This window comes from Chiloscyllium punctatum, chromosome 7 (genome assembly GCF_047496795.1).
Source record: "Chiloscyllium punctatum isolate Juve2018m chromosome 7, sChiPun1.3, whole genome shotgun sequence".
NCBI lineage: Eukaryota > Metazoa > Chordata > Chondrichthyes > Orectolobiformes > Hemiscylliidae > Chiloscyllium > Chiloscyllium punctatum.
In genome coordinates this window covers 44,909,282-44,934,632 of record NC_092745.1, presented here as the reverse complement: position 1 = coordinate 44,934,632, position 25,351 = coordinate 44,909,282, and the positions used below count along the sequence as shown (strand labels likewise).

The 25,351-nt window shown below is 39.1% G+C and overlaps 1 protein-coding gene across 2 annotated transcripts in view; it reads left to right on the top strand.

Annotated features, from left to right (window-relative positions):
- The window catches only part of atf6 (activating transcription factor 6), a 330,002-nt gene that overhangs the window by 99,744 nt on the left and 204,907 nt on the right, over window positions 1-25,351 (top strand). For both annotated transcript variants that reach the window (XM_072573460.1, XM_072573462.1), the window contains 3 exons: window positions 1,813-1,953; window positions 20,192-20,302; window positions 23,973-24,072. In XM_072573460.1, the coding sequence (XP_072429561.1) occupies window positions 1,813-1,953; window positions 20,192-20,302; window positions 23,973-24,072 (352 nt within the window). The remainder of the gene's footprint in view (window positions 1-1,812; window positions 1,954-20,191; window positions 20,303-23,972; window positions 24,073-25,351) is intronic.

Here is a 25,351-nt window from a genome sequence, read left to right as displayed (position 1 = left end):
AAAGCAAATGCAACCCTTACCTGCCATTCCTAGTTTCTCTCCTGGCTCGACACAACTGAAGTCCCCTTGGTGACTAAACATCACATATTAGTTAACCTGGTATTCCAAATGATACACTTTAAAGCTTAATGATCATGATTTTGTAGATATACCTTAAGTTAAAAGCTGTAATGAGTAAAATCTTTGTTTTTCCAATGGAGCCACAAATTTTAAGAAGCATTCAACAGTAGAAGAGGGTTAGCGCCTACTGTACCTCATTTCTGCATCACAAATATTAGACTATGAAAGTTTCTTCCACACTGTCCATTGACTCTCTGTTCTAAAGAATTGGTTGATATATTTCAACTGATGGATTTTCTGAAAGAGAAATTTTCTTTACCGATATGCTTCACCTTCTTTTGAGAAAAGCCAGCTACTGCAGCTTTCTAAATGCCATTGATGTGCTTATGACAATCCTCCCTCTGTCTCTTTTGACAATTTGTCCTAATATCTCCTCCTGTGGCATGATGTGAGTGCATTGCAACATTTTGGTCTGTTAAAGGTTCTACGTAAATGCAAGTTGGTGAGACCAGATAAAAAGCTAGATATTGTGAGTGTGTTTCAGGGCATATCACATAATTTCAAAGAAGTTTTGGGAATTTTTCCCCGTATTTAGTATGTTATGCTGAGCTGAGTTTTGAATAGACTTGGTAATTAGCAACGTCTATTCCATTATTCTTGGGAGGACCCACTGGTAATGTGATGTTGATTTTAAATCTGTTGAACTATTTGGTTATTAAAAGGTCTTCAAAATCATTTGCTATTTATTTGCTGCCATTGAGAATAAATTTGTTGTGAAAATGATGTCAAGAATGACTAACACTCAGTCAAGATTAATAAGCAGTTCTTAAGTTGGATGTTGCAACAATTCAAGTGGACTGCTGCAGTTTTTGTTTGGGATGTCACATTGCAGATTTTGTAATCCCATGATACTGTGATTCTAAATGGAGTTAGGATCAGTGTCAGAGATGAACCTGTGAATAGAAAAGCTTCCCACACTATTTTGGCATCATGTCAGCTGTTAAGCTGTTTCACTTCACAATGCAACTTCTTAAATAATTGTCATAAATCCTGTTGCAACTTTATTCTGTCTTTAATCTTCATGAAGGCTAACTCTGACAAGCCGATCATTTTCACATTGACATTTTATTGACACTTGGACATTGGCAGTGAAAATGCTAAATATTCGTTTTACTCATTATTTGAGTCCTATCTCCCCCTTTGATTTGAAATCAATGTTTGAAGAAGGCTAAAATTTGTTGCAGAGTGAAAACTTTCATGCCTTGTAATTGACCCACTGTAATAACTGCTCTTCCCATAATTGGACTTGGATTCAAAATAATTATCTTTGATTTTATTGTTGTGATTTTAACTGATTTTTCTAAAAAATAGAACTCGACAGAACAAAATTGATATTAATTTTGCACTGGATAATCTCAGTTGGCCAAGTCTGCAGGACGGAAGATGCAGGGTGGAGTTGCTTCTGTTGGAGATCTAATAGTGAGGTTTAAGGATCCACTTACAATATTACTACTTTCACAAAGTATCTGCAGTGGTGATGAACTTTATAAGGAAAGTGTTTGACCCTGATAATAAATGAAAAAAAATTGGCAAAATATTTAATTCCACAAAACTCCTATCTCTCATTTGAGTGAATCGTTAATTGAAGAGAAATTTTCAGAATAAAATGTTTTCAAAAATGCTAACAAGATATGATACATATAAATATGGTCAATCTGTTGCAAAAGTAATTGTTTCTGTGTTCTTGTTAAGCATTTGGGAGAAGCATTCTGGTGCACTTCAGTCCAGTGGCAGTCCTGCTACTCACAGTAGACATCTTTTGGGATTTTCTGATGAAAACCGAGCCGGAGGCTTTCAGGAAAGAACTGAAAAGTTTACAGAGGAGAACTACAGGTAACTTTGCCCATTGATAACATGCACCGCAGGATGTTGGGATCTGAAACAAAATTGCTGGAGAAATTCAACAGGTCTAGCAGCATCTGTTTCAATCCTGTAACCCTTCTTCAGAACTATAACACATGAGAATGTGCATGCTCAAATTTCATATTTAAAAATTCAACAGACATTTTATTATGTATAACCATTACATTGCTCAGCTATTTAACTGTCTGGGCTGATATTAACTTACAACAGAGGAACTTGCTTTCAGCAGCATGTCATACCTCAGATCACTTGAACTAAGTTGAAGTTGGATACAATATTTATACGAGATAAAAACAATGACTGCAGATTCTGGATTAGTGATGCTGGAAGAGCACAGCAGTTCAGGCAGCATCCAAGGATCTTCGAAATCAACGTTTTGGGCAAAAGCCCTTCAGGAATAAAGGCAGTGAGCCTGAAGCGTGGAGAGATAAGCAAGAGCCTCTAGCTTATCTCTCCACACTTCAGGCTCACTGCCTTTATTCCTGATGAACAGCTTTTGCCCAAAACGTTGATTTCGAAGCTCCTTGGATGCTGCCTGAACTGCTGTGCTCTTCCAGCACCACTAATCCAGAATAAGATATTTATATACTAAAGTCAAAGACTGCTATGTGATGATGGTATCATGAGCATGTGTCTCAAAAACATATTGACACAGTAACTGAGAGATGTAAGACAACAAACAATATCCCAATGTGCTTCAAAAGGGAGTAAAGCATTAGTATGAGCTTATGTGGAACAGTTAAAAGAATTGACCAAAAGTATCAGGTAACTATATAACTCTGTAACTATTCTATTTTTTCTTTGACTCTACTGTGATATTTTTGCCATCTGTTCACGCTCGCAGAGCCTGATCTTCTGCCTTATCAAGCCCCTTACCCTCCGCCACCAGAGCAATTGCAAGTAAAAATAAAATGCAGCAAAATTGTGAGAAAAACAACTGATGGAAACTAACAGTAGATGTTTGTAAACCAAAACTAAAATCAACAGCCCAATAGGCTGGGCAGGCATGGATCTAGCTGCTTTCCACCCTGTCTCCAGTTCACTATTGTCTGTAGGTGCTGCAGCAGTTTCGATGTGGCCTTGGTTCATCTTTGAGAGTCTGGAGTTCTCCAAAAAAGAACAAACAAGCTATTATTTGTTTTTGAAGCCAGACCTGAAAGTTGATTGCGGGTTGATTCTTGTTTAAAAAGTGTTTCACAGACCTTTGACTCCGGAAACCGTAAAGTATAGGGACATGAATAGACCATTTGTCCCATCAAGTCAGCTCAACCATTCATAAAGTCAGAGATATACAGCATGGAAACAGACCCTTTGGTCCAACCCATCCACGCCGACCAGATATCCCAACCCAATCTCGTCCCACCTGCCAGCACTCTGCCCATTTCCCTCCAAACCCTTCCTATTCATACACCCATCCAAATGCTGCAATTGTACCAGCCTCCACCACATCCTCTGGCAGCTCGTTCCATATATGTATGACCCTCTGCGTGAAAAAGTTGCTCCTCCGGTCCCTTTTATGTCTTTCCCCTCTCACCCTAAACCTATGCCCTCGAGTTCTGGAATTCCCGACCCCAGGGAAAAGACTTTGCTTATTTATCCTATCCATGCCCCTCATAATTTTGTAAACCTCGATAAGGTCACCCCTCAGCCTTCGATGCTCCAGGGAAAACAGCCGCAGCCTGTTCAGCCTCTCCCTGTAGCTCAAATCCTCCAACCCTGGCAACATCCTTGTAAATGTTTTCTGAACCCTTTCAAGTTTCACAACCTTTTTCCATCAGGAAGGAGACCAGAATTGCATGCAATATTCCAACAGTGGCCTAACCAATGTCCTGTACAGCCATAACATGACCTCCCAACTCCTGTACTCAATATGCTGACCAATGAAGGAAAGCATACCAAACGCCTTCTCACTATCCTATCTACCTGCGACTCCACTTTCAAGGAGCTATGAACCTGCACTCCAAGGTCTCTTTGTTCAGCAACACTCCTGAGAACCTTGCCATTAAGTGTATAAGTCCTGCTAAGATTTGCTTTCCCAAAATGTAGCACCTCACGTTTATCTGAATTCAACTCCATCTGCCACTTCTCAGCCCATTGGCCCATCTGGTCCAGATCCTGTTGTAATCTGAGGTAACCCTCTTCGCTGTCCACTACACCTCCAATTTTGCTGTCATCTGTAAACGTACTAACTGTACCTCTTATGCTCGCATCCAAATCATTTATGTAAATGACAAAAAGTAGAGGACCCAGCATTGATCCTTGTGGCACTCCACTGGTCACAGGCCTCCAGTCTGGAAAACAACCCTCCACCATCACCCTCTGTCTTCTACCTTTGAGCCAGTTCTGTATCCAAATGGCTAGTTCTCCCTGTATTCCGTGAGATCTAACCTTGCTAATCAGTCTCCAATGGGGGACCTTGTCGAACGCGTTACTGAAGTCCATATAGATCACATCTACTGCTCTGCCCTCATCAATCTTCTTTGTTACTTTATCAAAAAACTCAATCAAGTTTGTGAGACATGATTTCCCATGCACAAAGCCATGTTGACTATCCCTCATCAGTCCTTGCCTTTCCAAATACATGGGAATCCTGAGGGACAGGATGTACTCCAACAACTTGCCCACCACCGACGTCAGGCTCACAGGTCTATAGTTCCCTGGCTTGCCTTTACCGCCCTTCTTAAACAGTGGCACCACGTTTGCCAACCTCCAGTCTTCCTGCACCTCACCTGTGACTATTGATGATACAAATATCTCTGCAAGAGGCCCAGCAATCACTTCTCGAGCTTCCCACAGAGTTCCAGGGTACACCTGATCAGGTCCTGGGGATTTATCCACCTTTATGCGTTTCAAGACATCCAGCACTTCCTCCTCTGTAATCTGGACATTTTGCAAGCTGTCGCCATCTATTTCCCTACAGTCTATATCTTCCATATCCTTTTCCACAGTAAATACTGATGCAAAATATTCATTTAGTGTCTTCCCTCATTTTCTGTGGCTCCACACAAAGGCCGCCTTGCTGATCTTTGAAGGGCTCTATTCTCTCCCTAGTTATCCTTTTGTCCTTAATATATTTGTAAAAACCCTTTGGATTCTCCTTAATTCTATTTGCCAAAGCTATCTCATGTCCCTATTTTGCCCTCCTGATTTCCCTCATAAGTATACTCCTACTTCCTTTATACTTTTTAAGGATTCACTCGATCTATCCTGTCTCTACCTGACATGTGCTTCCTTTTTCTTAACCAAACCCTCAATTTCTTTAGTCATCAGCATTCCCTTTCACCCTGACAGGAATATACTTTCTCTGGATTCTTGTTATCTCATTTCTGAAGGCTTCCCATTTTCCAACCGTCCCTTTACCTGCGAACATCTGCCTCCAATCAGCTTTCAAAAGTTCTTGCCTAATACCATCAAAATTGGCCTTTCTCCAATTTAGAACTTCAACTTTTAGATCTGGTCTATCCTTTTCCAATGTTAAAACGTGTTTCTGAACCCCATTCTCCTACCTTCTTCCTGCAACCCTTGATCCCCTTCCTAATCAAGAACCTATCTATCACTGCCTTAAAGGCACTCAATAATTTGGCCTCACCATCCTTCTGTGGTAATGAGTTTCACAGATTCACAAGCCCCTTGCTAAAGAAATTCCTCCTCCTCTCAGTTCTAAAGGTTCTTCTCTTCATTTGGAAACTGTGCCTTTAGGCCCTAGACTTGCCTACATTTTATCCATGTCCACTTTTTCCAGGCCTCTCTGTGTTCTGTAAGTTTCAATCAGATCCCCCCCTCATTTTTGTCAACTCCAAGTACAGACCCAGAATCCTTAATGCTAGTCATACGACAAGCTCTTCATCCCGAGGATCATTCTCGTAAACGTCCTCAAGAACTCCTCCAAGGCCAGCTCATCCTGCTTTGGATATGAAGACCCAAAACTGCTCATGGCATTCCAAATGTGGTCTGACCAGACCTTATACTGATGTTCATTCTTTGTTTTAATTTGACTGTGTTGCAAATATAGGGACAAGGAAGCTGATCTGATTGGCCTTTCTGCCTCTGTCTTAATAGTTTCTGTCTTAATAGAACTCTGCTGAGTACAAGATAAAACTATTCAACCTCTCCTGATAATATCTCTCCAGACCCAGATTCAGCCTTGTGCAGGTGGACTGAAGCGGTTCAAGAAGACAGCTCACTACCACTTTCTCAAGGGCAACCAGGGATAGGCAATAAATGCTGGCTACTTAGCGACACCGCCTCCAGTGTCGGTATATTTCCTTAGGTAAAGTAACCAGAATCATTCACAGTATTCCAGGTGTGGTCTCATTAGTGCCTTGTATAATTTTAGCAAGACCCCTAAATTTTTGTACACTATTCCCTTTGAAGTAAATGCCATCAGCTCATTTTCCTTGAACTTGGATGCTAGTTTTTTGTAATTCATGCATGAGGATCCTCAAATCCCTCTGTGCTGCAGATTTCTGCAGCCTCCTCCCATTAAACAATATTAAGCTCCTTTATTCTTTCCTGCCAAAGTGCATAATCACATATTTTCCCACATTATATTTTTTCTGTCAAATTTTGGCTACTCAGTTAACTCATTTCAGTTAACTTGCGCTTGTCCCAATCATTTGTTTGAAAACCTTTCATCAATGACTACAGGACAGATATTCAAGGTGTTGGGTGTATCATCTTCACCTTGTACGTCACTTTACCTCAAGGTCATATTTTAGTATACCTCCTGATTGGAGCCACATGTTAGCCTTTACTGGAGACTTTGTATTAATAAGAAGTATGAGACTCGATATCTAGTTAAAGGCAAGCAGTTTTAGCTGTTTTCATGTCATGCGTGATATATCAAGACTTTGGCCTTCCTATCTGCCAACAGTGATAGTTTTTGAAAAGTCCTATAGTGGTTGTTAAGCACTTTGAGATTTCTGGTGGTCATAACGAGTGCTAAATAAATGCAAGATCTTTAACTGATCTGTGTTCACTTACTCTCTTGGGAAATATAAATGACAATTTGCTAATTTTAGTTTGTTTGTGTTGGTGTCAATGGATTGTTTGTGCCATTGGTTCATGCAGCAATGCTCTTGTGAAATTAGTCACAATCTAGGATATGATTGGAATTTCCTCAGTCTGTTGTCTTGATGGAGGAAACTGATTCAAAGTTGGCTAGTTGCTGGCTGTATGTAACCTGTCCATTAGGAGCCAATGGCACAGCCTCAACATCAAAGCGCCTCCTGTAAGGGACTGCTTGTTATTCCTTTTGGGCTAAAGACTGGAACAGAAGTCAGAAACTGCTACATTGCTGAAATACCAGGAGAGTTTTGGAGCATTTTACTTGAAAAAACCTAGTGGTACATATGTTTAGCTGTACAAGACCCATGTTACTTTTGAAGCCAGTGAGGTTGTTTGATAACTGAGCCAGAGTGGTGCCAGGAGTCTTGGAATTGAGACAGAACTGCCTGATGACAACCCTCCGATTGGTCAAGTTGTAGTTTGCTTCAGATTGGTGGGAGTAGTGCAGTGACGAGCATCCAGAGACAGCAAGCAGGAAACACCTTTTTTCCTCACCCCTTGTGAATGAAAAGACAAAAAATGCCCAGACACTTGAACAAAACCATTGTAATACAAGAGAAGACCTGTGACCACCAGATCATCTGTTGAATTGTAGAAAAACCATTGCTGTACAGACAACAGTATGTCATCATTATAAAATTGAAAGGGTAATGAGAGATAACTGAACCCGTTTTTGTGATCTAAACTTGAGCTTCAGAATGTTGTTATTCCTGTCCAACATTATTCCACCCATAACATAGTATGGTGTGGGGAGACAGTGGGAATTTGGCATTGAAATGAAAATCATCCATGCTCAAATTGAATGATGGAGCAGACTTGACAGTCTGAATGGTTTACATCATGTCCTAATTACAATATTTCTATATTTTCAGTGTTCTCTTTATGTTCTTCAATTATATCTGCTATTTTCAGAATATTAACAATATAGACTGATCGGATTTGACAGCGCTAATGTGCTAATAACTCCAGTATCAAATGAGGTGCTAAAATTTAATTAATATACAAAACAACAGATGGTGAGGAAATGTGTCAGCATTGGAACTTCAACTTGCAACCAATCGCACATTATTTATCAGATGTCGCAGCATCTGATGCTGTTTTAGAACTTGGATTTTGTCAATCTTCTCCAGTTCATGACTGGAATAGCTTCTGAATCTCTAACGCAAATGAACCTAGTAATCATTCCCACAGATTGCAGTTGTTTATGGTAATGGGCTTGGATTCAAACTCCAATTCGGATCCTTTCCCATGGATTGTTCAAATGGGCATTATGTATTACTTAGTCTGCACACTGTTGAGTAGTTTGTTTATCCTTAAAGGTATCACGCCTGAGCCCAATCTTTCATGACAAAGTGAAACTGATTCTTTCTCATATTGAAGTTTGCCTTCCTTATTTTTCAAGTCCATGATCACAATCCCAGTTTTTGCTGTTTTATTTGGAGTTTACTAGTCGTCTTTTTTTCCCCTACTAGTCCCAAAAATTCTCCATAAATTTTTTTTCCGTTTCATAAGAGGCCCATAAATATGTAGCTTTTCCTCTTAATGTGCTGTATTTGATCAGATAAAAATGTGTGACTTATGCTTGTGCTGAAAATGAGGTTATGTGGATAATAATTAGGTACAGGTTTGATGGTGGGCCTATTTCAGAATCAATCACTGCAGAGGTTGAGTTTGAGTTTGCAAAGCAGCAAACAAATAAACTGTCTTTTATTGGCAGTAACTGAACTTCCCCTGTCCTGTAGTCAATTGGAACGTCAATCTGCTTATTAGACTTTCTATATGATTTTGAAGGAGCAAATCTTTTATAGAAGCCAGTTGTTTCAATGTATATGAATCACAGAATGGTTACAGAACAGAGAAAACTATTTGACCCATCATTTCTATGCTGACTGTCTGAGAAATTATCCTTTGACCCTGCATATAATCTTTTCGGATAATGTAATTTCCTCTTGAAAGCATTGTCCACCACACTGTAAGCCGGTACATTCCACATCGTTACTTCCAATGTATGAAATATTTTATCCTCCGGTTATTGTTGCTTCTTTTCCCAAATAACCTCAGCCTCTGGTTCTCAATCTTTGCACCGATAGGAACAGTATCTTACTGTCTGCTCTGTCCAGCTCTTTCATGATTTTGAATACAAAACCTAATCAAAGCAAGAAAACTAGCTGCATTGGACAACGCACTGCTCGGACCGAGTTAGTGTTTTTACATACTGTAATGATTTGTATCCAATGTGAAAACTGATGGATAATCTCTCTCCTTTGCACTGTTCTTAAAATATAGAGACAAAATCTCCAGAGCAGCAGGCTCCCCCGAATTTGGTGTGAAACCAGTGTACAATTTTTTCCAAGTTTAGAAAGTCTTGAGACATGATTTTTGCAAACTCTTGGGAATAGCAATCCCTCTGTCTGATCAAACAGCCAACCCATAAAGCTTGAGAAACTTGGAATAGCTGATTATATTGAGCTCTTTTATTAGAAAAACAAAAAAAAGCTATTAATGTTTCAAAATGAAATTTAGCCTTAAGCTTTCAACTTTGGAGCCAACATGTCTTAACATTTTTAATCTCTATATTTCATCCAAATTTAGGATGCACTGAGTCTTAGTTGAAATTGTGGTAACAGCAGACAACATTATTGGTTTTCAGTTTCTCCACGGATGAATATTTTTAAATCTTCACTCACTTTATTTCTCCAATAACTTTGGCATCATTTTCCACAAGCTGCATGTTTGAGCTATCTTGATTTGTGGCAATCTTTTTTCACAGTCCTGCCAAACATTTGCAACTCTGCTAATTGTAATTTTTAATGGAATTTGGCTTTTTTTGAAATCACTGAACCGCCAAGAATTCTTTAAGTAACTCGTGTTTTTATTTTATTTGGTGAAGTCCAAGGTGTTTGTGTGATCAGACTTCAGAGTGGATTCTTAAACTTTAAATAGGCTTAACTATTATTATTGTCGTGCTCTTCCAGTTGAATCGTGGATACTGAATTGTGCCCTTGTATAAGCTTAATTTATGTATCTTTGGTAATACAATGCTATGTTTGATTGTTTTATTTTTATCAGCATTAGATTGTGACTGGCAATCAGGAAATTAACTTACTTTCTTTCAGTAATGAGATCAGTAGAGCTATTGAGGTGTAGAGGTAGTGTCCCTATATCTGAAGCAAGAGACCCAAGTTCAAGACCCACGTGGTCTAGAAGTGTATGATGACATCTCTGATAAGATTGATTGATTGATTGATTAGAAAATATACATTTAAAAATGTCAGCAGCAAAATTGTGCCATTGATTAGAAAATGAATGGTTTGTTCCACTTGTCAAAATTATGCTCCTATCTTCTTGGGGAGTCGCTGTAGATTTCTCGTACATTCTTTTTACCGTAGATTGATACATGTGTGAAGACTAGCCTGCGTTTGTTATTCTGCAAACGTTATATCATTCTCAAGTGGGAAAAACTCTGAGCTTGTTTTTGCTGCTTAACTGTTTCTTGATGATTTTGCAAGTTTAGAAAGCTACAAAGTTGCCTTTTGTTTAAGATCTGCTTCTGAGAAACAGACATCGCTCAATTATTGGAGATATTTCATTTCAGAATTTTTGATTTCTTTCAAAAAGCATTTGGAAAAAATGTTTTTAAAATTTAAACAAATGTATTTAAAGGAGCTTTGTTAATGAAGTCACCAAGATGAAATGTCATGAGTTAGGTTTATGAGTTGCTTTCCCCGAAGACTTCGAAATAACTAATAGTCAACCTGTTTTAGTCATCATATAAATAATTCCATTCTCTGCGTTGGGAGATCCCTGGTCCTGAGCCTTTGACAGGGATAGGCTAATAGAAGACCTTCCCTTGAGTTATGAATGTGATTCAATCTGGGGAAGAGAAAAGCAGGCAGAAGCAAACATGTTTTTGCGACAGAGGTGTATGGTTAAATTATGACATCATTCAGAGGAAAGAAATTCAGGGAAATTGCTGAAATTTCTTTTCGAACGAGCAAGCAAGCAAGAAATTGAGCATGGCGTGGACATGATAAGAACTAAATGCAGCAAAGACCAGAGGCTAACTTGGGAATTTGGTGTAAGTGGAATATCTCTGGTAAGATTTTCTTAGCTTTAATTTAGATGATCACTGATTGTACCAGAAAGTTAACTTCGCAGTTGCAACTTGGGTGTGAGTTGCCCACTCTCTGTAAAAGCAGATAACTTTTGCAACAGCCCAGAATGGAGATGACTAAGTGCAGCCGAGAATTATTGTGAAGTTTGGCACATGTCTTGAAGGAGATGCTGCTTGTAATACTTCTTTTCAACCTTCAGCATCTGGTGAGTGTTCATTAGGATTAATTGGGTGAGCAGATATGTACTTGGTTGATAGGTTCGACGGTTTTATCTCCCCAAGCTGGGTAGTTTAACTAGTTAAGCTACCTAGCAACTATTTAGCTATGTTGGATGATAATTTTAGCCTTGAAGCCTAATTAGTTAAATAAAAGGCAATGAAGAAGCAAGGTCAGTGAAATGTTCCAGCTCTCGCACATGACAGTTGGTGAATCAGTGTGATCTACAGTAACGACATCTGCCAGATGTGTCTGCGGCTAATGGAACGTCTGCTCAGGGATGATGAACTGGAATCTGAGCTGTGAACTCTGTGATCCATCAGGAAGGGGGAATGTAACCTTTACACTTGATGCCAGAGGTCAGTAGATCCCACAATGGAAAATGAGGAAGGATAACCCTGATCATAAACAATGACTAATGGACATTAATGAGAAAGTATCTTGACCCAAAACAAAAGAAAGCAGAATCGCTATATCTGAGGCGAGAACTTGAGAATCAGAAAATGTTGATGACAGTCGCGGATAAAAATTATTTGGAACAGATAAAAAGCAGTGTAGCAGTTGTGGGGCACTAGAATCTTCACATAGATGGACCCAGTTAAATTGGCAAGATTCTTCTGGAAGATGAGCTTGTAAATACTTTGGTGACAGTTTCTTGAAGCAGTATACTTTAGAAGAAATTAGGGATAAAGCCAATTTTGGTGCATTATGTCTCAGATGAGGGAAGAAGTTGAGAGGGATGGTAACCTGTGTCCCTGAAGGAATTGAAGCCACATTTTTAGTGTTACTCTGCATTGCAAACCAGCTATTGAACCGACTGAGTTAACCATGACAGTTAGTTTTTATTCTAAGAGATTGGAGTACATGAATAAAGAAGTCTTGCTGTAGTTGTTTGGGCTTGGGTGAAATCACACATGGAGTACTGTACACAATTTTTCTATCCACATTTCATTGACATTGGAGGCTCACTCGGTTTTGTTTCTGGGATAATGATGTTGTCTCATGATGTGACTTTGAGTAAACTGGGTCTATATTCGCTGGAATTCTGAAGAATGAGTAGTGATTTCATTGAAACACTAAAGATTTTGAATGAGTTTAATAGGATGAAGATTGAGTAGCTGTTTCGTCTCGAACATGGTTGCACAGTTTCACGCAAAAGGCTTATTTAGGACTGTAATGAGGAGAAATGTCTTCACTTAAATCACTGTACAACCTTTCGTGAGTTGTGAATGCACTGCCATTGAATATATGTAAGATTCAGAGAGACTTTTGATCTCCTGAAGACCCAGATATATGGAGAGTGCGTGGAAAGTTGAGTTGAAGCCAAAATTAGCCATGATCAAACTGATGAGACAGGCTTGACTGGCCATAAAATGTTCTTGTTCTCCTAGCTCTTATGTTTCTAGACCCCATCACTCACTGGACATGGAGTTCGAAACTTCATTTGCAGTTTGAAGGTGTACAATCCATGTAGACTCTAACGCTTTACACACTGTCCTGATTTGACTTTGTGCCCATAGAAGAAACCCAGCTGTGGACCTGGAGGAAGAAGGAGTGGGTTGCTTTTCTATTCAACATCTCTCAGCCAATCAAGGACATACACAGATTGAAATTCCCCCCACTATTATAATATCAAACTCTCTGCTTGCCTTTCCTAGAGATTGGCAATGTACCTCCTGTTTCCCCCAAAGATATTTTGTGACTCAGTCTTTGCTGATGCCTAGAAGTTGAGGCAGGTTAAAGGCTGGTCCTGGTGTGAATGATTCGATCTCCCACCGACTACCTTCTAGCCATACCACACTGAGGACCATCTTAACTTTGAAGGGCTATGGGTTTGGAGTTGAACGGAGTTAGAATTATTGAGTTTTTTTTGTGAGAGGGCAGATCCTGATTCAGTTGCTATACTGCTGAAAAATATTTTCTTAAAAGTTGGGTATTTCTGAATTAGAAGCAGGTGGATCGTTATTGACATAGTTATTGCTTTCCTGGAGAGCTGGTGTGGACATGATGGGCCAAGTGACCTTCTGTTAGAATTCTGTGATCTTATGATCTTTTGATGTGAGGAATCAAAATGTTACCGAGATGATGCATTAATTCACAAAGACAAATAGCGATTCAGTTAAGTTTAATTATACACATAACATTAACCTTCGGTAAAATGAAGCAGGTTGGCGATTAGTATGTGAACTCATCTTGGCAAGTGAATAGAAAGGGGAACTATAAAAGATTGTAACCCAGGAAGATAAATTACAGATTGCAAGGACATAGGCTGATTGAACAGATGCTATATTTCAAGATAGAAGATAATTAGAACATATGCAGATATGATTTGCATTAAAATATTCAATATTCAACAGTGTTGGTTGGGGGAGGGTTGGAGAAGGTGTGTGGTCTTGTGCAGGGAGAATGGAGTTGGTCTTGATCAGCAGAAAGCAGCAAGAGAAGTAAAACCACTTAGCACCAATAAGAAGTTGAATCTAGTAATGGCTTAGCATGTCAAATACATTCTATTAGGAAGTATTAATTTGACCAGGGAGAGTATTTACAATGTACAGTATACAATCAAACACTCATCCTGTGCATTGGGGATCTTAAATAATGAAATGGAGATGTGTTTTCAGACCATCTGCAGTCTCATCTCCATGAATAATGAACCCTATCAAAGGATAGTTAAGGATTGTGAGAATTTTGAGATGTGGAGGATGAATAGGTAGATATAATCAAGTGGATAGCAACAATAATTATAGTTGTTGTAAGCAAACTGACAAAATTAATGATCAGGTTTGAGCAGCACTCAGTAAGAAGTAATTGTCCATCCCAGTTAGCACAAGGGTGCTAAGGATCAATTAAGTTATGAAACTGGATTCATTCAAACCTCACTGCAAATAGCAGAAGGTCAGATCCACTTGGGTTCTTACAGCAATCTTGCAGTTTCCATGGTACTAGCCCACAGTTTACGAGAATAATTGAATTCCGTTTTCAAGCTTGCTATGGTGGGTTTGAATTTGTAATCTCTGAGGTTTTTTTAATACATAATTAGAAATTACTGGAAAACCTTAGCTGATCTGGCAGCATCAGTGGAGAGAAAGCAGAGTTCTCGTTTCGGGTCCAGTGACTCTCCTTCAGAGTATTTTTTTTCTATTCCATCACAGGATATGTGCATTGCTGGCTGGCTAACATTTATTGCCCGTACATAGTTGCTGTTGGGAAGGTGATGGTGAGCTGCCTTCTTGAACCGCTGCAGCTCATTTCATGGATCATAGAAAATAGGAGCAGGACTGAACCATCTGGCCCTTCAAATGTCCTCCACCATCCATTGTGATCATGGCTGATCATCCAATCCTGTTCCTAATTTCTCTCCATATCCTTTGATCCCTTTAGCCCTAAGAAGTTTATCTCATTCCTCCTTCAAAACGTTGAAAGTTTTTCCTTCAACCGCTTTCTGTGGCAGAGAATTCCACAGGCTGTCCATTTTCTGGTAAAGGCATTTCTCCTCATCACAGTCATAAATAGTTCATCCATATCCTTAAACTGTGAACCCTGGCTCTGAACTCCTCAGTCGCCTACTTCCTGCGTTGACCCTGTCTAGTCCTGTTAGAATTTTATTAATTTCAATGAGCTGGCCTCTCATTCTTCTGAACTAATGAATACATTCCTAACTAATCCATTTCTCTTCAACCCAGGAATGAGTCTTGCAAATCTTCATTACATTTCAACCAGAAGCAGAACATCTTCCTCAGATAAGGAGACCAAAACTGTATGCAACACACCAGGTGTGGTCTCACCAAGACACCGTACAATTGCAGTAAAACATCCATGATCCTATATTCAAATCACAATGAAGGCACACATACGATTTGCCTTCTTCATCACTAACTACATGCATGCTGACTTTCAATTCGTGGTGTACAAGGTCACCCATATCTTGTAGAACTTCCCCTTTTCTAAATCGGTTGCTATTGAGATAATAATCTGTCTCCTGTTTGGTTATCAAAGTGAGAAACTCAATTTTATCTGCACAATACTTCATCTGCCATGCATAGCCCCTTCACTCAACTTGTTAAAACTACACTGAAGCGTCTCTGCACCCTCCTCACAGTTCATTCTCCCCCTCAAGGTTTGTGTTGTCTCTTAACTGGGAGATAAGATATTTAGTTCCCTCCTCTAAGTCATGGATTCATTATGTGAATAACTGGGGTCTAAGCACGGAGTCCTGTAGTACTCCAATAATCATTACCTACCACTTGAAAAATGACGCATTTATTCCTACTCTTTTATTTTGTGCTGTCTGCCAACCAGTTCTCTCTCCATGTCAGTACATTACCCCTAATGCTTTAATTTGATGTGCTAATCTCTTTTGAGGGACCTTATTGAAAGTCTTCTGAGCTCCCAAGATAACACCTTCCCCCCCATCTTAATTCCAGCATGGAGCTGTGGTAGCACCACAATTTTGTTGACTATTCAGTAAATAACATACTTAAAAGAAGATTTAATATGATTTGATCAGGGCATTTTAAATTTGTACCTGACTTTGGCTTAGTTTTGGAAAGTAATAATTACTAAATGCCCCATCGCCAATACTTGACCACATCTTGGTCATGTGTACTTTGAAGTCATCTTTTCAGTTTTAAATCATTAATCCCAACAACTAAATAATTAAATTGTTTTAGTATTGTGGTAATTTGGTAAGTGTTAGCTTAGAGAATGAAAATTCTTGGTGTTTGTATTTGTTTATTTTGAGGAGTTTATCAGAGTTTTCTTCTTTAATGTTAGGCCACATCAGAAACACTTGAGTGCCTCTATGAAGTTCATGGCATCTATCATGCGAAGGTCATATTGCTATCTGAAACTTTGTTGATTCAATCTAAAGTTATTGCCTCCCTTTTGTGAAATGATTGTTGAAGCCAAATATTTAAGTTGTTTCATATTTCAACATATTTATTCTTTTGGATACAGCATTGGCTCATTGTCTTCTGTTGAAGTTTATCTAGAATTAGATTAATGCTTTGCAGATGATTATTCTTCACAGTCAAACGTACTTGTTAAATTGCAGGTTGATAGAGCGCAAAGATATGAAGCTTTGTAGTGTGAGTTTTATAATGTGTTGTATCACTGACTGAGTACCACAGAGTGACAAAGGAAATGGTATATTTTCAGTAATGTTGCATGTTACTCAGCTGGCCTGTCTGACCGTTCCCTCTTCAGCTTCATTTTCTTTTCCTTTATTGCCTCCACAGTCTTGGCTCACAAAGTGGAATCAGTTCTGAATAAGTTGATTATTTCAGTCACTGTACTTTAGCCAGGATTTCATTGGCTGTTGCAATAAGGCCAACTGGCATATGTGACTTTCAGAAAATGCAAAAAAAAATTGGCTTGTTTCATGCTTTTCGAATACAGTACTGAAATATAGTCATTCCAGAAGTTCTGATGTTGCCATTATGTTAGACAGAATACTTAGGTATTTTGTCACAGGCATATGAATACAGATCAAACTTTTTATTTTCACTTACTCACAAAAGGCTAGATGGTACTCAAAGAAGTAACCTCTTGACAACAGCTGAAAAGACCAGCCCTGACATCAGATATTGGAATTACTTAGTACTCAAAGTCAATATTCAGTGGGAGGTGTGAATATATGAAGTCAGGACATCGTCCCTCGGCAGAGATTGGAAGCAGTCACAGGCAAATTGCAAGTTGGGCTGATGAAAAGGCCCATATCATTTCTGTGTGGGCACCTGTTTTACAAAATAATAGACCTTCCAGTCCTCTCTCTTCACATCCCATCACCACCTATCTGCCCACCTACTCACCCCTTGGCACCATATAACCCAATGGTATGTAAAGCTAAGTCAGGTTTTCACTGAATTCATGCCAAATTAATCCCAATTCATGTCTATCCATAACTCACACTGCCATCTGTTGCCTTTATACTCTCCATACTAATGCATCTTTTAGCTACAATGGGAAGACATAAAGACCCATGTTAGACAAAATAAAGATCCAAATATCTATTTCAGCTTTTAAAGCAATAAAAAAAATCCCAATCACAAAATCACATTAAAAAAGTTTTAAAAACTCTCCAGTACTTGTTTGCATACTTAAAACAAAAAGTTGTCTTGAAAACCCCACACCTAAGATGCTAATAATACAATGTTTATGGGCCCTTGCAACAAGATTAACATACAGTTATTGTAAATGCTGGAGCATATTCTTTTCATTTCTCACTGAAATAGGCTGAATTAACAAACCCTCAAGTGCAGTGGATTGAAACAACTTCACAGATTGACAGTTATACATACGTTACTTGCCCTTTTAAGCCTTTATATATCCTCCACAAGTTGGTTACTTCCACGCTGTGAGATAAGGCCTTTGCTGCAATTAAAATTCAACAATGACTTCAAATGGCACTGCTGCTTTTGAATTTACTCTTTCATGAGTTAAGTTCTACACCCTTTCCCTATCAGTTTGTTTCAGGATAAACCGTCTGATACTTGCTGAATCCTGAACATTATTCCACCAACATGTCTCCTCATTATTTCAACTGTAGTTTATTTGTTGTCATTTTAAATATTCCAACTCTCTGTTTTCATATGTTGTGTCATGTGTCATTCTCATGGACTAAAATCCAGAAATCTTGCTTCTGAACTGCTACAATATGAAGCAAGTTATCAAGTGTGTAGCCTCATTTTAGCTTAATGAATCAGTTTAATATGATCTAATTCATGGACTGCATGTTGCTTTTTGACATAACATGCTTTGTATTGAGTCCAAACGATGCTTCTCAAGTTGGCAGTTCCAACTGTGCAAATAACTGGGAAGGTTCTGGCCTTTGTTTTAGATCTGACAGAAACCTGAGGACCATTGCTGCAGAAGTTGAACTTTAGAATTTTGTTCCAAATGTTGTAGAATAATCATGCATGCAAACGCATCATTCTGAGAGATGGGATTGGGACTGATGGAGAAATGTTACATAAGACATAGGAGCAGAAATTAGGCCATTCAGCCCATTGAGTCTGCTCCACCATTCAATCATGGCTGATTGGTTTCTCAACTCGATTCGTCCACTTTCTCCCTGTAACTCTTGATCCCCTTGATATTGTTGAGGGGAAAAGGGAAAATCATCATCTGCTGAGTCAGAGTCGTTGTTCAGCGACGGAGTTTATTGTACAAGGAAATACAGGAGCTCCGCAGAGAGAAAGACACCAATAGCATAGTGGTCAGCTCAGATTCTTCTCTCAACCTGGAGTACATGTCAAGATACTTTTATACATTTTGTAATATAATAAGTCAGTGTTGAGGTTAATGTCTTTGTAACATAGTTTGTTTATTGTAAACATTGCAGAATCGTTGATAGTTTTGGTGTAATCATTGTCAGTTTCGGTGCAGCCTTTGTAAATTTCAGCATGGCCGTTGTCAGTTTCAGCGCAGACATTGTCAATTTCAGCATCTGCGTGCAAGTCCATTGCTGTAGTAATGGGCGCTAATCGCTCTTCCTGAGAAGGATGATTACTGCAGCCTGGCTATTAAATCCGTATCATTGAGTCCGTATCAAACAATTAACATTTCTATCAAAGCTGTTGTCTGGACCTAGACACTTTGGCAGGCAGTATACGCTACTCGTGTATTTTCTCCCGAACTTGCATTAAACTAATCAACTAGGTTGTGAATGCATTGTGCTGGCATTCTGGTGACCCCGAGCAGTATCTGTGTTTGCTGTGCTGTCTCTCTCCAAATTGTGGTCCAGCAGCCATCTTGTGTGTCCATGTGCCGAGTGTCACCCTGCCCCATGCCATCTCCCACTTCAATACTCAAGAACCAATCTATATCAGTCTTAACTATACTTAATGACCTGGCCTCCACAGCCTTCTGTAGTAATTAATTCCATAGATTCACCACTCTCTGGCTGAAGAAGTTTCTCCTTATCTCCATTCTAAAAGGTCTTCCCTTTATTCCAAGACTGTGCCCTCAGGTCCTCGTCTCTCCTACCAATGGAACCATCTTCCCAACATCTACTCTGTACAGGCCATTCGGTACTCTGTATGTTTGAATTCGATTCCCCACCCATCCTCCTAAAGTCCATTGAGGAGAGACCCAGAGTCCTCAAACGTTCCTCCGACATTAAACTTTCCATTCCTGGAACTATTATCGTGAACTTCTTCTGAAAATGCTCCAGGACCAGTACATCATTCCTGATGTATGGGGCCCAAAACTGCGTACTCCAAATGTGGTCTGACCAGAGCTTTATCGAGCCTCAGAAGTGCATCCCTCCTTTTATATTCAAGACTTCTCAAAATACGTGTCATCATTGCATTTACCTTCCTAACTACTGACTCAATCTGTATGTTTACCTTGAGAAAATCCTGGACTAGAACTCCCAAGTCTCTCAGCATTTCAGACTGCTGAATTTTCTCCCCATGTAGAAAATAGTCCATGCCTCTATTCTTCCTGCCAAAGTGCATGACCTCACATTTATCTACATTTACTCCATCTGCCACTTCTTTGCCCACTTTCCTAACCTGTCCATATCCTCCTGCAGCTTTGAGATGCAATGACTATTGTCTTAAGCTGATATGTATCAAGGTGTTGAAACTTGTAATTAATTAGGATTTGACTTTAATGATGGTTGAATATGAAAATGCAGGTTTACAATAAATGACTTCTGCCAGTAAGATATGCTAGTAATAATCCCTATGCACATAGTTCAATTATTCTTAACAAAATTCATGATACTTGGTATGAAGCAGTGGCAACAGTAACATTTCTTTCCTGAGAGCAAGGCCATTCTAAATTTGATAATCTGCTTCTTTCAGAAATGGAATTTCAATCTCCGATAAAAAAGATCTAATGGTGGTTAAGAAGGAGCCTCTTCTCTTTATCAAACGAGCATGCCATCCACAAGTTAATAGGACAGAATCACTGAGGTAAGTAGATAATAACTGTTATACAGAAAGCATTAAAAGTTCATTATCTATTTAAACTCTGCATGTGTGAATTGTTTCCTTTGTGAGTCATTCTTTTTGAAAAAAAATTACTGTGCACTGTTTATTTCGTACTTGCAAAATATGCTCCTTAATAAAAGGAGTCTGTTAGCATTATTTAACTTGCACTTGGACTGTGCTGCAGCATTTTCAGGATCTCCTGTGAGAAGATGCTGTGCAAGAAAGGAGATCCAGTATCAAGTATATCAAACTGTTTGCTTCATGTTTGATGACACATGATTTTTGTGAACTGGATAGAATAGTGAAAGAGGTCCATAACACAGGAAAAATATTCCTGCATATCCTTCCTGCTCTTAAACATTGTGCCTCAACTTATAAAGGCAAGTATTCCATTTTCCACCTTAACCAATTTGTCTATCTGTCTCACTACCTTAAGGGAATTGCTTTCACCTCAGAATTGCTTCCACTTCCCCACTGGTGAGGTTAGGTTGACTAGCCTGTAGTTGTCCAGTTTCTAAGTTGATCCCTTCTTGAATAACGGTATCACATGGCTGTCTTCCAGTCCTATGTCACCTCTTCTGTGGCCAGAGAGGAATTGAAAATTATTGTCAGCACACCTGTTATTTCTTCCCTTGCCTCACTCGACAACCTGGGACACATTCAATCCAACCAGAGAGATTTATCTATTTTTAAATTTGCCAGACCACTCAGTAACTCCTCTTTGTGTATGCTAATATCTTTAATTATATCATGTACCTTCTCCCTGATTTCTAAACCCACGTTGACCCCGATACAAAGTATTCATTATACAGGGGCAACTAGCCATTTGGAGACAGAACTAGCTTGAAGGGAGAAGACAGAATGGTAGTGGAGGGTTGCCTTTCACACTAGAGGCTTGTTATCAATGGTGAGCCGCAAGGATCGGTGCAGTGTCCACTGCTTTTCATCATTTGTATAGTGATTTGGATGTGAACATAGGAGGTATAGTTAGTAAGTTTGCGGATGTCACCAAAATTAGAGGTGTAGTGGGCAGTGAAGAAGGTTACCTGAGAGTACCAGGGGATCTTGATCAGATGTGCCAATGGGCCGAGGAGTGGTCGATAGAGTTCAATTTAGATAATTCTGGTCTCCCTCCTATCAAACTGATGTTGCAAAACTTGAAAGGATTCAGAAAAGGTTTACAAGGATTTTGCCAAGGTTGGAGGGTTTGAGCTATCGGGAGAGGCTGAATAGGCTGGGGGACTGTTTTCCGTGGAGCGTCGGAAGCCTGGCAGAGGTTTATAAAATCATGAGGGGCATGGATAGGTAAATAGATAAGGACTTTTCCCTGGGATAGGGGAGTTCAGAACCAGAGGGCATAGGTTTAGGATGAGTGGGAAAAAATTTAATAAGGATGTAAGGGGTAAATTTTTCATGCAGAGGGTGGTGCATGTATGGAATGAGCTGCCAAGGGTAGTGGTGGAGGCTGGTACAATTACAACATTTAAAAGGCATCTGGATGAGCACATGAATAGGATGGGTTTAGAGGGATATCGGCCAAGTACTGGCAAATGGGACTCAATTAGTTTCTGGTCAACACAGACGAGTTGGACCAAAGGGTCTGTTCCGAAATGTACATCTCTGACTGAATCTCTATGATATCCAAGTTTTGTGGGGAGGGGAAGCAAAGGGTGTCTAATCATTTTGTGCCACAAGGATTGGTGCTGGCCCACTGCTTTTCATCATTGATCTCAATGATTTGGATGTGAACATAGGAGGTATGGTTAGTAAGTTTGCAGATGTCACCAATGGACTGAGGAGACAAATAGGGCCCAAGTCATGAAACTTTCAGAAAGGTACAAGATAATCACAACACTGATTGGCAAGAATATCAGTGTTGGTTGTGGGTGATAATCTCCATGTTTTACAGGGAGATGTTTGGAATGTCAGGTTTTATCAAGATTCATACTTCAAACTAGCTATTTAATATGAGGCTTGAACAATGTTGAGTTCTAGATGTTGGCTAATTATTATTTCTATCTGGATGCAAACAATGTTGTTCATGTTGCCATGGAGATGAGTTTTAAGAAGGGAAGATCCCTAGGATTGAATGTGACCATCTGGAAACAGAAAATGCAAGAAAGACTTTGCGAATGGTGAGCAGCTTTGGACTGGTTCCAGCAGAATAAAGTATCCACTTTAGGGGGCTATATAATGTTTCGGTGTGGTGTGGAATTTTGGCTGCGTTAAACTTCTTGTCGCATTGGAAAACCTTTGTTGTTGAAAGTCTAAGTTGCCAACTAATCGTGTTCATTTAACAAGGTTTTTTGTTTGTTTATTACAGTAAAAAAAAGTCTTATGTCTTAAAATTGAAACATCATTTTAAAAGTTATTGGATTTATATGATTTCAACAAGTGGACAAAGGACTTGACTTTCCTTGCAAATACCTGGATTTGATTCTAGATGACATGATGAAATTCTTTCAAATTTAAGAGGACCTAATTAGTCATGTTTTTGGAATGTCATATTATTCAAAAGAGTTGAGAGCAGTGTTAGGAAAGCCTTTTACAGCTGTGGCTATTGTACTTGCCCTGGCAATGCTTGATGCCAGGGTTTTAAAAAAAAAACACAAAACAAGTCCATTTCATGCTATAGAAAAGCCACGCATGAAACAGATCAAAATTTCTCCCTTAAGCAATTCAATTGAGCTCACAATTCCTTTAGTTTTACTATCCATTGACGGCAGGGAGGCATGGGTGAATCCATGCCTACCCACGCAGCAAATTGATTTGACAAAAGATACAATCTCTCTCCTCTTTACAAGTATTATGTTTTAATATGTTATAATAACAATGTTTTAAGTATCAACCATATTTTGAGTCTTGAGCTAGCTGACAGAATAATGAAACTAAATGCATAAAAAGTAGCTATTTGGCTGGCTCATCACGCCTGTACGATGCTGTTACACTGGCACGAGTGCTATTTTAAATTTTATATTTCCTTTTTCTCCCCTCCTTTCAGCAGTGACTCACTTCACTGCAGAACTGTCCTGTTAGTTGAATCATGAAATAATAAGGAATCTAGCTCAATTTAGCTATTTATTTCAGTTTTAATATCCTTAGAGGAATTCATATAACTGCAAATGAGTTGTGACCTTCTCAGTGCTTGAAGGATAAATAAGCAGGCTACCTGTATGCAGTAACATTTAGCCCAAGATAACATTAACCCTGTGGAGCTAGTTCCCTATGTTTCCTGTGGATCAAGCCATAGTTATTGGATTTAGTGTACGGATACATTTTAGTAACATGGTGAATATTTGAACGGACATTTTTAATGGCAAGCCATATGTGAGCAGAGTTAAGCTATTCACCGCCAAGGAAAATTGTATATCTATGTGCTATTAGTGTGGTCATTGTGTTTTATTAGTGAGGATGTTAAGTCTGTAGGCACATAACATTCATGCATAATAATCTGTTCAAAAAAAATTAACTGAAGGAAGATCCCTACGTCTGATGTTTTGATTATTTAATTTGTAGTTGAGCTTATTGAATGAAACAAAGATAATCCATTTTAACCACACTTTGGTTCAACAACTCCAATTGATAGTTGTCTGAGATAGTGCTGTGGTAATTCATTTCTCATTTAAGTATTTTCTCCATTGTCTTGGCGTAGGCTAGCAGATGAACTCCGTGGGTGGGTACATCGACATGAAGTTGTCAGAGTGAAAATGAGAAAAGGATCCAAAATGTTTCATAAAATACGAACAGTGTCGGTAGGTACTTAACTTTATAAACTTAAAGTAAATGTTCAGATGAAAAATTCTGTTTGTGAATATTTATTAATTGAAAAACAGATAAATATTCCAGGAGTTATTAAAAAATCATTGAATTTACTGCCACTGAAATCATTGCCTCTTGTTTCTAAGCTACGGTGTGTGTGGTTGAGGTTAGTGTACATGGTAGGTGATGTCTGGAATTGTGCAAGCACCATATTGCAGGAGAGCTAAGATGTCCCAGTAATTCTACATATTTCAGGTATTCCAGCAAAGCAAAGGTTTGACTCATAATTTGAATCTTGTATCGCATGGAGTACAAGAGCCTTCTTTTGGCTTTTGGACCTTTTCTGCCCCATTAGCTCAAGTTACTTTTGTTAACTCTCTCTAGCTGATGTCAGTCCTTCCTCCTTATGGTCTCCTTTTAATCTTCATTGGCAATGATAGCGAGCTACATTTCATAAAACAAGCCCAGCATAATGATCAGAAAACCTTTGTCAGTCTATCTCATACTTAATGTGGCAACTGCAATCCATCTTGGATAAGCTACATTGTGCCACACTATTAGAATTTAGCTAAGATTGGTTGATATCTTAATCAAAGTTCAACAAGGAGGCAAGTTAGCTAAGATGTCATTTTGTCGTTATTCTTGTCTGTTTGCAATTATTATCTTCAGTTTTCCAATTGAAAAGCAGCTGGTAATTTCTGAAAATTTTCACTATTTAAGCCTTTGCATTATTGTAATTGGATCCTAGAGGCCACAAGTAAATTTCTTTTTAAAAGACTCGTAATTAAAATGTGAACAACGTTTAATGCATTTAATGAGTTTGTACCAGTTGACATCATGCTGGGAATTTGTCTTGCAAACGTTTTGTCCCCTGTCTAGGTGACATCCTCAGTGCTTGGGAGCCTCCTGTGAAGCGCTTCTGTGCTGTTTCCTCCGGCATTTATAGTGGCCTGTCTCTGTCGCTTCCGGTTGTCAGTTCCAGCTGTCCGCTGTGGTGGCCAGTATATTGGGTCCAGGTCGATGTGCTTATTGATAGAGTCTGTGGATGAGTGCCATGCCTCTAGGAATTCCCTGGCTATTCTCTGTTTGGCTTGTCCTATAATAGTAGTGTTGTCCCAGTCGAATTCATGTTGTTGTCACCAGAACGAAGGACCCGATACCCAACATGAGCAAAACCAATGTAGTGTACAAAATCCCATGCAAGGACTGCACAAAACACGACATAGGACAAACAGGAAGACAGCTAACGATCCGTATCCATGAACACCAACT